The 17300-nt window shown below is 41.9% G+C and overlaps 1 protein-coding gene across 1 annotated transcript in view; it reads left to right on the top strand.

Annotated features, from left to right (window-relative positions):
* TLX3 (T cell leukemia homeobox 3) overlaps window positions 1-16550 on the top strand; it is a 37479-nt gene extending 20929 nt beyond the window's left edge. The window contains exon 3 of the mRNA XM_075859966.1: window positions 16340-16550. Within this exon, the coding sequence (XP_075716081.1) occupies window positions 16340-16550 (211 nt within the window). The remainder of the gene's footprint in view (window positions 1-16339) is intronic.
* Window positions 16551-17300: the final 750 nt, after the last annotated feature.

Consider the following 17300-nt stretch of genomic DNA (forward strand, 5'->3'; position numbering starts at 1 on the left):
TCTGCGAAATACCCTTTCTCGGCCTCCCATTGATGTCAATAGGAGGTCAGAGGCGTAAACGTGCGAAGATAGGGCATGTCCCTTCTTTCTCGGGAGGCATTTTCGGCCGGTTTTTGACGAGTTTTGCGGAGCGGTTTCCGCGCCCAAAAACTCGTCAAAATACTCCGTGTAAACAGGGCCTAACAAATAAACATCAAATGTTTTCCTATTTAATAATTTATATATTGCGTGTTTTGATGTGTAAAGCTAGGAATGAGAAAACTCCGATAGATTTGGGGGGGGGCGCCTTTTTGTAGTTTGCCTCAGGCGGCAGACGGGCTAGGTTCACCCCTGACGGCAATATCCCATATGTGGTAATAAACTGCTGATTGGACCCACAGCAGGGCTCAGAAGAGAAGGAGCGCCATTTGGATTTTGGAGCACGGATTTTGCTGGATTGGTTTTCGGGGCCATGTCGCGTTTGCAACACCCTGGAGGGATCAAAACAGGAGAAATCCCCCAAAAGTGACCCCATTTTGGAAACGACACCTCTCAAGGAATTTATCTAGGGGTATAGTTAGCATTTTGACCACACAGGTTTTTTGCAGAATTTAGTGGAATTAGGCAGTGAAAATGAGAATAGACTTTTGTTTCTGAGAAAGCATAGAAATTTTACATTTTTACAAGGAATAAAGGAAAAAAAGAACCACAACATTTGTAAAGCATTTTATCCTGATTACGGCAATACCCCATATGTGGTAATAAACTGCTGATTGGACCCATGGCAGCGCTCAGAAGGGAAGGAGCGCCATTTGGATTTTGAAGCACAGATTTTGCTGGATTGTTTTTCGGTGCCATGCCGTGTTTACAACACCCTGGAGGGACCAAAACAGTGGAAACCCCCCAAGTTACCCCATTTTGGAAACACCTGTCAAGGAATTTTTCTAGGGGTATAGTGAGCATTTAGACCCCACGGGTCTTTTGCAGAATTTATTAGAATTAGGCCGTGAAAATTAATATCCCAATTTTTTTCCACTAAAATGTTGAATTTTCTCATTTTCACAAGGGATAAAGGAGAAAAAAAAAATAACCAATTTTTGTAAAGCAATATCTCCAGAGTACGGAAATACCACACATGTGGTCAAAAGTTTTTTTTCATTAGAAATGAATTAACCCTTTCAGGACTGATCCATTTTTTGCTTTCTTATTTTCGTTTTTCACTCCCCACCTTCCAAGAGCCATAACTTTTTTCTTTTTCCGTCAGTAGAGTGATGTGAGGGCTTATTTCTTGCGGGAGGAATTGTAGTTTCTATTGACACCATTTAAAGTACCATAAAATGTACTGGGAAACTGAAAAAAATAGGAAAATATAGGAATATAGGAAAAAAAAATCTGATTCCATTTTTTGTGGTTTTCGTTTTTACAGCTTTTTCGGTAAAAAGAAAACTATAGCGATTTTGGCGGTTTAAATTATTTACGTTTTTTACGGTGTTCACCGTGCGAGTTAAATAATGGTATATTGTAATAGTTCGGCCTTTTATGGACTTAGCGATACCAATTTAGTTTATTTTTTTACATTACTTTAGAAGAAAAATGGGAAAAGGTTTTTTCTTTAACTTTAAACTTTTTTCTTTTTCACTACTAATAACTGTAATTCTTCTACACATTTTATTAGTCCCCTTAGGGGACTTGAACCCGCTATCATTGGATCGCTGGTACAATATACTGCAATACCAATGTATTGCAGTATATTGCTATTTTTACAGGCTTCTGTAACCACACGATCGCTGTTCCTGTTTGTTAGTCCTGGTTGTCAGCTGTAATACACAGCTGACAACCGCAGCGTATGGAGAGGGCTCAGCACGTGAGCCTGCTCCATACATCAACCTCCGCACAATGAGGTGCTATTAAGTCATAGTGCGCAAAGGGGTTAATGGATGGTGTGAATATTGCAATTTTCCACTGATGTGCCATTTTAGTGCATAATATGTTGTGCCCAGTTTGTGCCACTGAAGACAAATATCTAATAAAGCGTTAAGCGGGTTCTCTCGGGTATGGCGATGCCATATATGTGGGCGCAAACTGGTGCAGGGCTCAGAAGAGAGGGAAGCAATTTTACTTTTGGAGCGTAGATTTTGCTTGGCAGTTGTTCTGTTTGGGGTATTACTTGTATTTCAGTTTATAATGTGGGGGCATATGTAATCTGTGCGGAGAACATAAATGCATAATAAGAGGGTATAATAATGTGGTAAATAAATAATAATTCATAAATGTGTGGCCGGTGTCGCACTGATAAATAGCGCCCGATCTTATCCGATTTTGGAACACTCCGCACATTTTGCATCGCCATATTTTGAGAACCAGAACTTTTTTATTTTTTCACCACCGGAGCTGTGTGAGGGCTTATTTGTTGTTGGACAATCTGTAACTTTTCATTAGTACCATTTTGGGGTACATGCAATTTTTTTGATCACTCTTTATTCCATTTTTTGGCAAGCAAGGTGACCAAAAACCAGCAATTCTGACAATGTTTTTTAGTTTATTTTTTACAGTGTTCACCGTGTGCTATAAATGCCAATTTTACTTTATTCTGCGGGTCGGTGTGATTACGGCGATACCATATGTATATAGGTTTTTTTGTATGTTTTGCAGCGTTTGCGCAATAAAATCACTTTTTTATAAAATTATTTCTTTTCTGGGTCATCATATTCTGAGAGCCATAACTTTTTTATTTTTCATTCAAAAAAGCTGTGTAAGGGTTTTTTTTGTGGGGCGGCTTGTCGTTTTTATCGGTACTATTTTCGGGCACATGCGACTTTTTGATCACTTTTTATTCTCCATTTTGGGAGGGGTGGTGACCCAAAAATAGTGATTCTGGTGTAGTTTTTTATTGATTTTTTTTTGGGGTGTCCATCGTGCAGGAAAAATAGCATTATAGTTTTATAATTTGGTTCAAGAATTAGCCTCAGAAACAGTGGTTTTGAACCGGCTGCCAATAGCTCGCCTGGGAAACATCCAGAGAAGTCCAAGATAGTGTTTTTTTAGACTGGCTGCCACGAGCTGAAACGAATGCAGCCAAGAGCGAGCGTCTGTGACTTACGGTTCAAGAGTTATTCACAGAAACATGGTTCTGAACTTTGCTGCCAGCCGCGAAAGCGAAAGTAACCAAGATCGAGCGTCTAGGATTTACTTGTGAATAGCTCGCCTGGGAAACATCCAGAGAAGTCAAAGACAGTGCTTCTATACTAATTGCCAGGCGCTGAGACGAATGCCGCCAAGATCGAGCGTCTATGACTTACGGTTCAAGAATTAGCCTCAGAAACAGTGGTTCTGAACATGCTGCCAATAGCTCGCCTGGGAAACATCCAGAGAAGTCCAAGATAGTGTTTTTTTAGACTGGCTGCCACGAGCTGAAACGAATGCAGCCAAGAGCGAGCGTCTGTGACTTACGGTTCAAGAGTTATTCACAGAAACATGGTTCTGAACTTTGCTGCCAGCCGCGAAAGCGAAAGTAACCAAGATCGAGCGTCTAGGATTTACTTGTGAATAGCTCGCCTGGGAAACTTTGAGATAAGTCAAAGACAGTGCTTCTATACTAATTGCCAGGCGCTGAGACGAATGCCGCTAAGATCAAGCGTCTAAGACTTACGGTTCAAGAATTAGCCTCAGAAACAGTGGGAAACAGTGCTGGATCGTACTCCACTCGCGGCAGTGAGAACCGGGGTAATAATAGGGGTTAGTGATAGCCTTTTTACTGGCTAACACTAAGCCCCTTCTTAGTAATGGACGCTCTCAATCAGACAGCAGCCATTACTAAGGCCATAATAAAGTATTAAAAAAAACAGACAAGAAAAACTTTTATTTAAATCTAAACTCCCCCATGCAACCCTCTTTCACCATTTTATATATTTTTTAAAAAGTAGATCATCGGAGTAGTCCAATGAATCTACGACGTAGTCCAAACGCTCCAGCGGAACCTACCAAAAAAAAGCAGTATAAAAATTAAAAAAAATTAAATTTGCCACAATAGTCACTCGATATAACTATACTGTAATCACTTATATGGTCTGCAGATATCTTGTGTATAACTGGCATCTACCTCTATAAGGTCACTATATGGTGGTAATATTGGTCTATATATAGTGTGATTTATTCACTAACAGTATGGTGGGTTTTTTCTGACACAATGTTGTAGTAATATGTGATCTTGGTTTGGTAGTTTTATTCAGTAACCGTATGGAGGTATTATTCAGTATCAGTATGGGGGTATTATTCAGTAACAGTATGGGGGTATTATTCAGTAACAGTATGGGGGTATTATTAAGTAACAGCATGGAGGTATTATTCAGTAACAGTATGGGGGTATTATTCAGTAACAGTATGGGGTATTATTCAGTAACAGTATGGGGTATTATTCAGTAACAGTATGGGGGTATTATTCAGTAACAGTATGGGGTATTATTCAGTAGCAGTATGGGGGTATTATTCAGTAACAGTATGGGGGTATTATTCAGTAACCGCATGGGGGTATTATTCAGTAACAGTATGGGGTATTATTCAGTAACAGTATGGGGGTATTATTCAGTAACAGTATGGGGTATTATTCAGTAACCGTATGGGGGTATTATTCAGTAACAGTATGGGGGTATTATTCAGTAACAGCATGGGGGTATTATTCAGTAACAGCATGGAGGTATTATTCAGTAACAGTATGGGGTATTATTCAGTAACAGTATGGAGGTATTATTCAGTAACAGTATGGGGTATTATTCAGTAACAGTATGGGGTATTATTCAGTAACAGTATTGGGGGTATTATTCAGTAACAGTATGGAGGTATTATTCAGTAACAGTATGAGGGTATTATTACAGTATGGGGGTATTATTTGTAATGTTGGTCTTACAATCTATGTAAATTACTGTGGTGGGGGCTGTGGGGAAGTGTGAGGGTATGTGCACACACACTAATTACGTCCGTAATTGACGGACGTATTTCGGCCGCAAGTACCGGACCGAACTCAGTGCAGGGAGCCGGGCTCCTAGCATCATAGTTATGTACGATGCTAGGAGTCCCTGCCTCGCTGCAGGACAACTGTCCCGTACTGAAAACATGATTACAGTACAGGATAGTTGTCCTGCAGAGAGGCAGGGACTCCTAGCATCGTACATAACTATGATGCTAGGAGCCCGGCTCCCTGCACTGAGTTCGGTCCGGGACTTCCGGCCGAAATACGTCCGTCAAATACGGACGTAATTAGTGTGTGTGCACATACCCTTAGGCTGGGTTCACACGTGGCGGAATTTCACTTAAATTCCGCTGCGGACACTCCGCAGCGTTAATCCGCAGCGGTGCCGTTTGTCCATTGACTTACACTTTAATTTAGCAGTGTTCGTTTAGACGAGGCGTAAAATTCCGCTGCGGAGCATAGGCTGCGGAGCGGAATTTGGTGTCCGCAGCATGCTCTGTCTGTTGCGGAGCAGTCGCGGACTCATGGCGGAATTTCTCCATTGACTTCAATGGAGAGTCAAAATTCCGCAATGAAGTCCGCAGATCTTATGTGTGCTGCGGAGCGTATTGGTTTTACTACCATGACATTTCTTCATTCTGGCTGGACCTATGTATTTCTAGGTCTACAGCCAGACTGAGGAAGTCAATGGGGCTCCCGTAATGACGGGAGCGTTGCTAGGAGACGTCTGTAAATAGTCACTGTCCAGGGTGCTGAAAGAGTTAAGCGATCGGCAGTAACTGTTTCTGCACCCGGGACAGTGACTACCGATCTCAATATACATATATCTGTTAAAAAATATATATGTTCATACTTACCGAGAACTCCCTGCGTCTGTCTCCAGTCCGGCCTCCCAGGATGACGTTTCAGTCTAAGTGACGGCTGCAGCCAATCACAGGCCAAGCACAGGCTGCAGCGGTCACATGGACTGGCGCGTCATCCAGGGAGGTCGGGCTGGATGCCGAAAGAGGGACGCGTCACCAAGACAACGGCCGGTAAATATGAAAATCGTTTACTTTCACTAGGGAAAGTGCTGTCCCTTCTCTCTACCCTGCACTGATAGGGAGAAGGGAAGCACTTTTCCCGCAGTCCGCAGCAGCTAGTCCGCATCAATGTACTGCACATTTTGTGCAGATCCGCAGCAGAATCTGCAACGCAGATTCTGTGCGGCATTGATGCGGACAGTTGCGGAGGAAATCCGCCACGTGTGGTCATGCCCTTAGTGTGGCAGCAGATGATCAGGCTAAGAGACAGTCTGCAGAGTGGCATGTGATGTACTTTGACATGCAGGTGATACTTACGTGTAGGATGTGGCCCATAATTTGTGTACAGCCCAGGGCCAAAAATCATATTAATCCACCACTGGCATCGAGCCAGCACAGGCAGACCACAACAATATAGCAGGTAGAGCAAAGAAATCAGCCCAGGACGCGCCGCTTCAAAACAGCGCTAAGCGCGATCCGTCCTGGACTGGCCTGAATGTAATTGCAGAGAGTGACGCCGCAAATGAGACTGGCTGCCGAGGAGAGATATGGGGCAGTGCAGACTGTACTATTTGCATTGCACTGATTGGCAGTAAGAATAATTCTTTAAATATTTTCCATACTTCAAACAGCACTTTAAGGCTATGTTCACACTGAGTTTTTTGCAGGAGGAAAATTCTGTCTCAAAATTCTGTTTGGGATATTGAGGCAGATTTTGTCCTTCCTGCATGTCGTTTGCAGCGATTTTCACCGCGTTTTTCGCTCACGGCCATTGAGTGCTACGGGCAAAAAACTCTGCGAAATACCCTTTCTCGGCCTCCCATTGATGTCAATAGGAGGTCAGAGGCGTAAACGTGCGAAGATAGGGCATGTCCCTTCTTTCTCGGGAGGCATTTTCGGCCGGTTTTTGACGAGTTTTGCGGAGCGGTTTCCGCGCCCAAAAACTCGTCAAAATACTCCGTGTAAACAGGGCCTAACAAATAAACATCAAATGTTTTCCTATTTAATAATTTATATATTGCGTGTTTTGATGTGTAAAGCTAGGATATATGTTACTGAATATAATGAACATTGCTCTGGAAATCTGCAGCGGACATTTTCTCCATTGGTTTCCACACCTTTTTAGTTAGGTTTGTGCAGACGTGGCGGAAAACTCCGCCGCGGACCATAGGCTGCAGTGCGGAATTTGGTGTCCGCAGCATACGCTGGCTGTTGCGGACTAGTTACGGATTTGTTGCGGACTTGTTGCGGAATTTCTCCATTGAATTCCACAATGAAATCCGCAGATGTTATGTGTGTTGCATTGCGGATTGGTTTTACGAACAGGATATTTCTTCATTCTGGCTGGACCTATATGTTTCGAGGTCTATAGCCAGACTGAGATGAAATGTTTTAAAAGACAGCTAGATGTACTCTTCACCTGAATACGCAACAGCTAATCCACAACAATTTACTGCACATTTTAGGCAAAGTCGCAAAGGAATCTGCAATGCGGACAGTGTCTACAGAATTACGCCATGTCTGGGCATGCCCTAAGGGCATGACCACACGTAGTGGAATTGCTCTGGAATTCCGCTGCGGACAGTCCGCAGCAGAAATCCGCAGCGTACACGTTTCTCCATTGCCTTCCACAGCTTTTTAGTTGTGTTCGTTTACACGTTGCGGACAATTCCGCTGCGTAGCATAGGCTGCGGCGCAGAATTTGGTGTCTGCAGCATACAATGGTTGTTGTGGACTTGTAGCGGACTTATTGCAGAATTTCTCCATTGACTTCAATGGAGAGTCAAAATTCCGCAATGAAGTCCGCGGATGTTATGTAGATGTTATGTGTGCTGCGGAGCGTACTGGTTTTACTAACATGACTAAAGACAGCGGGAGCTTAGGGAGTTAAATGCATGGCTGAAGTCTTGGTGTAGAGGAGAAGGATTTGGGTTCCTAGAGCACTGGGCTGACTTTTCATTGGGGTACAAACTGTATTCTGCAGATGATTTGCACCTAAATGGAAGGGGGTCCGCTGTGCTGGGGGAGAGAATTCTAGCTGGGGTGGCGGAGTATTTAAACAAGGGCTGAGGAGGGAGGTCAATGTAGAAAAAAAAGGGGTAGCCAGGTTAGAGAGGGGTCAGACTATATTGGTGGGGGGAGAAACAGAATGTGGGGAGAGGACTAGACAACAAGATAAGGAGATCCTTTCGTTACAAAACATCAGTGTAAATAAAAAGGACCGATTAATGTCAAATCACATTTCTGATAATAAAAGTGAAAAACTGACAGGCAAGTTAAAGTGTATGTTCACAAATGCCAGAAGTCTAGCAAGCAAAATGGGGGAGCTGGAGGCCTTGATACTGGAAGAAAATATAGATATAGTTGGTGTTGCTGAAACATGGCTGGACTCTTCACATGACTGGGCTGTAAATTTACAGGGTTTTACACTTTTTCGTAAAGACAGGACAAATAGGAAAGGCGAGTGTGAAAGAGACAATAGTGGGTGAAGACTGTGAGGAGGTTGAAACCTTGTGGGTGGAACTAGAAAGGGAGGTAAACACTGAAAAAATTACTTTTGGTGTAATCTATAGACCCCCCAATATAACTGAGGAGATGGAAGTTCAGCTATATAAACAGATGGAGCGGGCTGCACAGGCGGGTACTGTAGTGATAATGGGAGATTTTAATTTCCGGTATATTAATTGGTGTCATGGTTCGGCTTCAACTGCAAAGGGGAGACATTTCCTCAACCTGTTGCAGGAAAATTTTATGGGCCAGTTTGTGGAAGACCCGACTAGAGGTGAAGCTCTGTTGGATCTGGTCATTTCTAATAATGCAGATCTTGTTGGGAATGTCAATGTTCGTGAAAACCTCGGTAACAGTGATCACAATATAGTTACATTTTACCTATACTGTAAAAAACAAACGCAGGCTGGGAGGGCAAAAACATTTAATTTTAAGAAAGCCAATTTCCCCAGGATGAGGGCGGCAATTCAGGATATAGACTGGGAAGAACTAATGTCAAATAATGGAACAAATGATAAATGGGAGATTTTCAAATCTACTTTGAGTTATTATAGTGCAAAATTTATTCCTACAGGTAATAAGTATAAACGACTCAAATTAAACCCCACATGGCTTACACCTTCTGTGAAAGGGGCAATACATGACAAAAAAAGGGCATTTAAAAAATACAAATCTGAGGGTACAGCTGTAGCCTTTGTAAAATATAAAGAGCTTAATAAAATCTGTAAAAATTTAATAAAATTAGCAAAAATACAAAATGAAAGGCAGGTGGCCAAGGATAGTACAACAAATCCTAAAAAATTCTTCAAGCATATAAATGCAAAAAAGCCAAGGTCTGAACATGTAGGACCCCTAGATAATGGTAATGGGGAGTTGATCACAGGGGATCAAGAGAAGGCAGAGTTACTAAATGGGTTCTTTAGCTCTGTATATACAACAGAAGAAAGAGCAGCTGATGTAGCCGGTGCCAGTGCTGTTAATATATCAGTTGATATACTAAATTGGATGAAGGCCCCGGGACCAGATGGGTTACACCCTAGAATTCTTAAAGAGCTTAGTTCAGTTATTTCTGTCCCCCTTTTCATAATATTCAGAGAATCTCTAGTGACTGGTATAGTGCCAAGGGACTGGCGCAGGGCAAATGTGGTGCCTATTTTCAAAAAGGGCTCTAGGTCTTCCCCGGGTAATTATAGACCAGTAAGCTTAACATCCATCGTGGGGAAAATGTTTGAGGGGCTATTGAGGGACTATATACAGGATTATGTGACAATAAATAGCATTATAAGTGACAGCCAGCACGGTTTTACTAAGGACAGAAGTTGTCAAACTAACCTAATCTGTTTTTATGAAGAGGTGAGCAGAAGTCTAGACAGAGGGGCCGCTGTGGATTTAGTGTTTTTGGACTTTGCAAAGGCATTTGACACTGTCCCCCATAGATGCCTAATGGGTAAATTAAGGACTATAGGTTTAGAAAATATAGTTTGTAATTGGATTGAGAATTGGCTCAAGGACCGTATCCAGAGAGTTGTGGTCAATGATTCCTACTCTGAATGGTCACCGGTTATAAGTGGTGTACCCCAGGGTTCAGTGCTGGGACCCCTATTATTCAACTTATTTATTAATGATATAGAGGAAGGGATTAATAGCACTATTTCTATTTTTGCAGATGACACCAAGCTATGTAATATAGTTCAGTCTATGGAAGATGTTCATGAATTGCAGGCAGATTTAAACAAACTAAGTGTTTGGGCGTCCACTTGGCAAATGAAGTTTAATGTAGATAAATGTAAAGTTATGCATCTGGGTACCAACAACCTGCATGCATCATATGTCCTAGGGGGCGCTACACTGGCGGATTCACTTGTTGAGAAGGATCTGGGTGTACTTGTAAATCATAAACTCAATAACAGCATGCAGTGTCAATCAGCTGCTTCAAAGGCCAGCAGGATATTGTCGTGTATTAAAAGAGGCATGGACTCGCGGGACAGGGATGTAATAATGCCACTTTACAAAGCATTAGTGAGGCCTCATCTAGAATATGCAGTTCAGTTCTGGGCTCCAGTTCATAGAAAGGATGCCCTGGAGTTGGAAAAAATACAAAGAAGAGCAACAAAGCTAATAAGGGGCATGGAGAATTTAAGTTATGAGGAAAGATTGAAAGAATTAAACCTATTTAGCCTTGAAAAAAGACGACTAAGGGGGGACATGATTAACTTATATAAATATATTAATGGCACATACAAAAAATATGGTGATATCCTGTTCCTTGTAAAACCCGCTCAAAAAAGAAGGGGGCACTCCCTCCGTCTGGAGAAAAAAAGGTTCAAGCTGCAGAGGCGACAAGGCTTCTTTACAGTAAGAACGGTGAATTTATGGAATAGCCTACCGCAGGAGCTGGTCACAGCAGGGACAGTAGATGGCTTTAAAAAAGGGTTAGATAATTTCCTAGAACAAAAAAATATTAGCTCCTATGTGTAGAAATTTTTCCTTCCCTTTTCCCTTCCCTTGGTTGAACTTGATGGACATGTGTCTTTTTTCAGCCGTACTAACTATGTAACTATGTAACTATGTGACATTTCTTCATTCTGGCTGGACCTATGTATTTCTAGGTCTACAGCCAGACTGAGGAAGTCAATGGGGCTCCCGTAATTACGGGTGACTACGTGTGTGCACCCATAATTACGTGAGCGCTGCTAGGCGACGTCAGTAAATAGTCACTGTCCAGGGTGCTGAAAGAGTTAAGCTATCAGCAGGAACTGTTCCAGCACCCTGGACAGTGACTTCCGATCACAATATACATCAACCTGTAAAAAAAAATAGAAGTTCATACTTACCGAGAACTCCCTGCTTCTTCCTCCAGTCTGAACAGTTCCTGCCTATCGCTTAACTCTTTCAGCACCCTGGACAGTGACTTCCGATCACAATATACATCAACCTGTAAAAAAAATAGAAGTTCATACTTACCGAGAACTCCCTGCTTCTTCCTCCATTCCGGCCTCCCGGGATGATGTTTCAGCCCATGTGACTGCTGCAGCCAATCACAGACCAATCACAGGCTGCAGCGGTCACATGGACTGCCGCGTCATCCAGGGAGGTCGGGCTGGATGGCGAAAGAGGGACGCATCACCAAGACAACGGCCGGGTAAGTATGAATTTCTTTTTACTTTTACTAGGGAAAGGGCTGTCCCTTCTCTCTATCCTGCACTGATAGAGAGAAGGGAAGCCCTCTTCCCCTCAATACGCAACGGCTAGTCTGCATCAATTTAATGCCCATTTTAGGCAAAGCCGCAAGAGAATCTGCAACGCAGATTCTGTGCGGTATTGATGCGGACAGTGGCGGAAGAAATCTGCCACGTCAGGGCATGCCCTAAGGGTATGTTCACATGCACAAGTAAAAATGGCTGAAAATTAGGCCATGTTCAGACGTGGCAGAATTTTTCCGCTCCGAATATTGGTGCAGATTCGGGGCAATTACGCAACGAATCTGCACCAACATTTGCATATTTGACAGGTAATTCAGACGTTGCAGATATCACAGTGGACTTGCCACAGATTTCAGTTTTTGTATTGCAAAGGCTGAAATCGGCAGTGAAAGTCCGCTTCTTCTCCGCAACATAATAAGCATGCTGTGGAGGGAGAATTCTGCATCGCAGCCTAAATTATGCACAGTTATTTTCCGCAAGTCTGAACTGAGTTTCCTAAAAATGTATAGAAACAAATGTAAAAAACGGCAGCTGCAGTATTCCACTGCGGGTTGTCCGCAGCGGAGTTCAACAATTCCGCCACGTCTGAATGTGCCTTAACAGAGCTGTTTTCAAGGGAAAACAGCCTCTTATTTCAAGGTGTTTTTGAAGCTTCTTTTAATTTGAAGCTTCTTTTGATGCATTTTTTTTAGCATTTTTCATAGTGTCAATGGAAAATCAGCTCCAGAAATGCCTCAAGAAGTGACATGCTACTACTTTTTATGAGGCTTCTTTTTAGGGTATGTGCACACGCTTTACTAAAAAACTTCTGAAAATACAATATTCCCTTGAAAACAGCTCCTGATTTTCAGAAATTTTATTAGCAACTCGCGTTTTTTTCGCAGCGTTTTTTACGGTTGTTTTTAGAGCTGTTTTTCTATAGAGACAATGAAAAACGGCTCCAAAAACATCTCAAGAAGTGACATGCACTTATTTTTCGTGGCCCGTTGGAACATAACGCCGTATTTCCCATTGAAATCAATGGGCATATGATTGGAGGCGTTCTGCTTCTAATTTCCCGGGCGTTTTTCGGCCGTTTACGGCCCGAAAAATTACCGAAAATAAGCCGTGTGCACGTACCCCTACAAGGCGTTTTTTGAATTCAGCAGCGTAAAAATAAGCCTCATGTGAAAAGCACAGTGTACTTCCCATTGAAATTAATGGGAAGATGTTTGCAGGCTTATTTCAGTGCATTTTGAGGGTATGTTCACACACAAAATCAAAAACGTCAGAAAAACGCGAGTGGCTTAAAAAACGTCAGAAAATCAGGAGCTGTTTTCCCTTGAAAACAGCTCCTGATTTTCAGACTTTTTAAGCCACTCGCGTTTTTTGCGGCATTTCTTTACAGCTGTTTTTGGGGCTGTTTTTCTATAGAGTCAAAAACGGCTCAAGAAGTGACATGCACTTCTTTTTCACGGACGTCTTTTTATGCGCCGTTTTTTTAAAATTAGGTGTAAAAAAACGCCGCGCCGGAACAGAACGCCGTATTTCTCATGGAAATCAATGGGCAGATGTTTGTAGGCGCTCTTCTTCCGTTTTACAGGCGTTTTTCGAGGGGTAAACGCCCCGAAATACGACTGAAAGCACTTTGTGTGCACATACCCTTAACCAAAAACGTCTGAAAAAACAGAGCTATTTTCAAGGGAAAACAGCCTCTGATTTACAGCCGTTTTTATGCATCAGGTGTTTTTTGATGCGTTTTTTACTGCCGTTTTTGGAGCTGTTTTTCTATTGACATGATGAAAAACTGCTCCAAAAACGGCTCAAGAAGTGACATGCACTTCTTTTTTTGAAAACTGCCAATTAAAAAATGCCCCGTGGGAACAGAACACTATTTTTCCTGTTGAAATCAATGGGCAGATGTTTGGAGGCGTTCAGCCCCCGTATTTTACACGTTTACGGCTTGAAAAATGGCTGAAAATAGGCCGTGTGAACATACCATGAAGCATAAAATTAGAGTAGGTGTAAAGAATCTGCCAGGCACAGCTTCGGGGTTAACTCCCAGAACTAATCAGTCAGCACCTGAGAATACATCCCTGAGACTGACTCCTGCTTCCACCATTCAGGCTGGCAGGCTTAGGAGTGGGAGAGCCTATCGTAACCTGGCCAGACTCAGCTAGCTCCCGCCCTCGGTCTATTTAAGCCTGCCCTTCCTGTCCCTCGGTGCTTGTGATTCTTTCCTTGTGGTTTCCTGGCCCAGCTACAGCTCCTGCTATTTTTGATCCTGCTCCATACAGACCCTGGCTTACCGACTACTCTTCTGCTTTTCGTTTTGTACCTCGCACACTCCTGGCTTGACTCGGCTCGTTCACCACTCTGGTTGCTCACGGTGTTGCCGTGGGCAACGGCCCCTTTTCCTTGCTTGTGTTCCTTTGTATGTTTGTCGTGTTTGTCGTGCACTTACTGAGCGCAGGGACCGCCGCCCAGTTGTACCCCGTCGCCTAGGGCGGGTCGTTGCAGTAGGAATCATTGACCACAAGTCCTTAATTTACCCATTAGACGTCTATGAGGGACAGTGTCAAATGCCTTTGCAAAGTCCAAAAACACTATATCCACAGCGGCCCCTCTGTCTAGGCTTCTGCTCACCTCTTCATAAAAATAAATCAGGTTGGTTTAACAACTTCTGTCCTTAGTAAAACCGTGCTCGCTGTCACTTCTAATACTATTTTTTGCCACATAATCCTGAATATAGTCCCTCAATAGCCCCTCAAACATTTTCCCCATGATGGATAATAAGCTTACTGGTCTATAATTAGGCACCACATTTGTCCTGCACCAGTCCCTTGACACTATACCAGTCACTAGAGAATCTCTGAATATTATGAAAAGGGGGACAGAAATAACTGAACTAAGCTCTTTAAGAACTCTAGGGCGTAACCAATCTGGTCCCGGGGCCTTGTGTACATTTATTTTATTTAAGTTAGCTTGGACAATATCTACATTCAGCCAATTCAGTATATCGACTGATATATTAACAGCACTGGCACCGGCTACATCAGCTGCTCTTTCTTCCTTTGTATATACAGAGCTAAACAACCCATTTAGTAACTCTGCCTTCAACTATTTAGGGGTCCAACATGTTAAGACCTTGGCTTTTTTGTATTTACATACTTGCAGAAATTTTTGGGATTTGTTTTACTATCCTTGGCCACCTGCCTTTCATTTTGCATTTTGGCTGATTTTATTACTTTTTTACAGATTTTATTAAGCTCTTTATAATTTAAAAGGGCTACAGCTGTACCTTCGTATTTGCCTTTTTCAAATGTTTTTGTCATATATTGCCTTATTTACAGATGGTGTAAGCCATGTGGGGTTTCATTTTATTCGTTTATACTTACCTATAGGAATACATTTTGCACTATAATTACCCAAAGTAGATTTTAAAATCTCCCATTTAAACCTTTATTTGACATTAGTTCCTCCCAGTCTATGTCCTGAATTGCAGCTCTCATCCTGGGGGTAATGGACTTCTTAAAATTAAGTGTTTTTGCCCTCCCAACCTGTGTTTGTTTTTTACAGTATAGGTAAAATCGAATTATATTGTGATCACTGTTACAGAGGTTTTCACTAACATTGATATTCCCAACAAGCTTGGCATTATTGGAAATGACCAGATCCAACAGAGCGTCACCTCTAGTCGGGTCTTCTACAAACTGGCTCATAAAATTTTCCTGCAACAGATTGAGGAAATTTCTCCCCTTTGCAGTTAATGCTGAATCATGACACCAATTAAGGGTGAAACCCTTTTCCTCTAGACGTAGTGGATGCCTCCTTATCCTTGTTACAGGCCTAGGTGTGAAAAGATCATTAGAAAGATCTCTGTACTGTACAATTATATATTTGTTTATTGTATATAGATCGCCCCAAAGCCAACTTTTTTCTAAACGGAATAGCCCTAATGGTGTATAAATAATAACAAACTCTACAGCAGCGTAAAAACTGCCAATAATATATTTATAACTAATAGTATATTATACTAGTGTAATAATAACTATAAGTATAATTTAGTAGTATAATAACAACAATCAATATATGAAATATGAAATAATTATAATAACCACAACAACAGCAAATTAATAATTTATTTAGCAAATACTGTAGAATTTGTAATTCTTTGCTTATTGTCAGAAATCTGCATTATTCTTGCTTTTATCACTGGCATATTACAGAGAAGGGAGAAATAATGGGAATTATTTTCTCGGGCGTTATTATTTTCCTGGACAATGTTGCATAAACGGGCTACTAATGAAGTTTATAGCATGGATGCGATAATTATGTGGCAGCAATTGGCACCACAGGACACAATCTAGTGCGCCCTTGATTTGAAATTGAGGGTGGAGCGAATTTCTGCGTCATTTTGAGCTATGTACTATTCTTAATATGACTACGGCAAGCGGCTTGTTTTACACTAGCGTCAGCCGTCTCTGCAATCACAGCATGTCCCATGTTTATTACATTTATTTCATTCAGTAGTAATCAGCCCCCATAGACACTGCACTTTCAGTACTGATGATAATCATTATTGGAAATGTAATCAATGGCAGAGGACGTCTTAAACGCCTATTTAAATGCATGGACGGGTTATTTAATGTTGATGTGAAATTTAATTTGCTTCCTTGTAGGAGACAGACAGCTGAAGAGAGGGAGGCAGAGAGGCAACAGGCGAACAGACTGATGCTCCAGCTGCAGCACGATGCCTTCCAGAAATCACTCAGTGACTCCATCCAGCCGGACCCTCTGTGTTTGCACAACTCTTCCTTATTTGCACTTCAGAATCTGCAGCCCTGGGAGGAGGATGGCAGCAAGATGGCACCGGTCACCTCTTTAGTGTGAGCGCTGGGTAAACACAATAACAACGCTTAAGTTAACCAATGCGTGGCCGGAAAGCTCAAAACAGCTTACGTGCATATGAGAGTTGTAATACTCCTTGTATATTGTTGAACTTAAGAAGTTCAAAGACTGAGAAAAGACTAATAGGGGAAGGGAAGATTGACATTCTTCTATGATGGTTGATGGTTCTATGATGACCTATGGTCTTTTTGAGAAATATGTGCGCACGCACACACACACACACCATTAATTTCTGAAAATGTGTTGCTGCCAGCCTATGTCACATGGGAAGAGTAGCAATTTTCCTATACAGAACAAAACTATAATCATTTTTAAATATATATATGTACACCTTATGGTTTGGGTCAGAAACCATAATTAATTGCATTTAGAACTGTACACAATCAGCCAGCCATATTGACTACTGTGATGTACTGGATATAGACAGTGAGTGGTGGACTCCAAAGAAAGAGCTCAATTCCATTGCACAGGTACAATTCTTTGAAATATACACGCATTCGAAATATACAGGTCTATCTATCTATCTATCTATCTATCTATCTATCTATCTATCTATCTATCTATCTATCTATCTATCTATCTATCTATCTATCTATCTATCATATATCTATCTTTCTGTCTATCTGTCTGTCAGTCATCTATCTATCTAACTGTCACGGCGGGGGTGTGGACCCACTGGGCCGTACCGCGTAGTGGGGTAGCAGCTGGCCAACAAGGTACAAAACAATGTCT

Source organism: Rhinoderma darwinii, chromosome 3 (genome assembly GCF_050947455.1).
Source record: "Rhinoderma darwinii isolate aRhiDar2 chromosome 3, aRhiDar2.hap1, whole genome shotgun sequence".
Classification (NCBI taxonomy): Eukaryota; Metazoa; Chordata; class Amphibia; order Anura; family Rhinodermatidae; genus Rhinoderma; species Rhinoderma darwinii.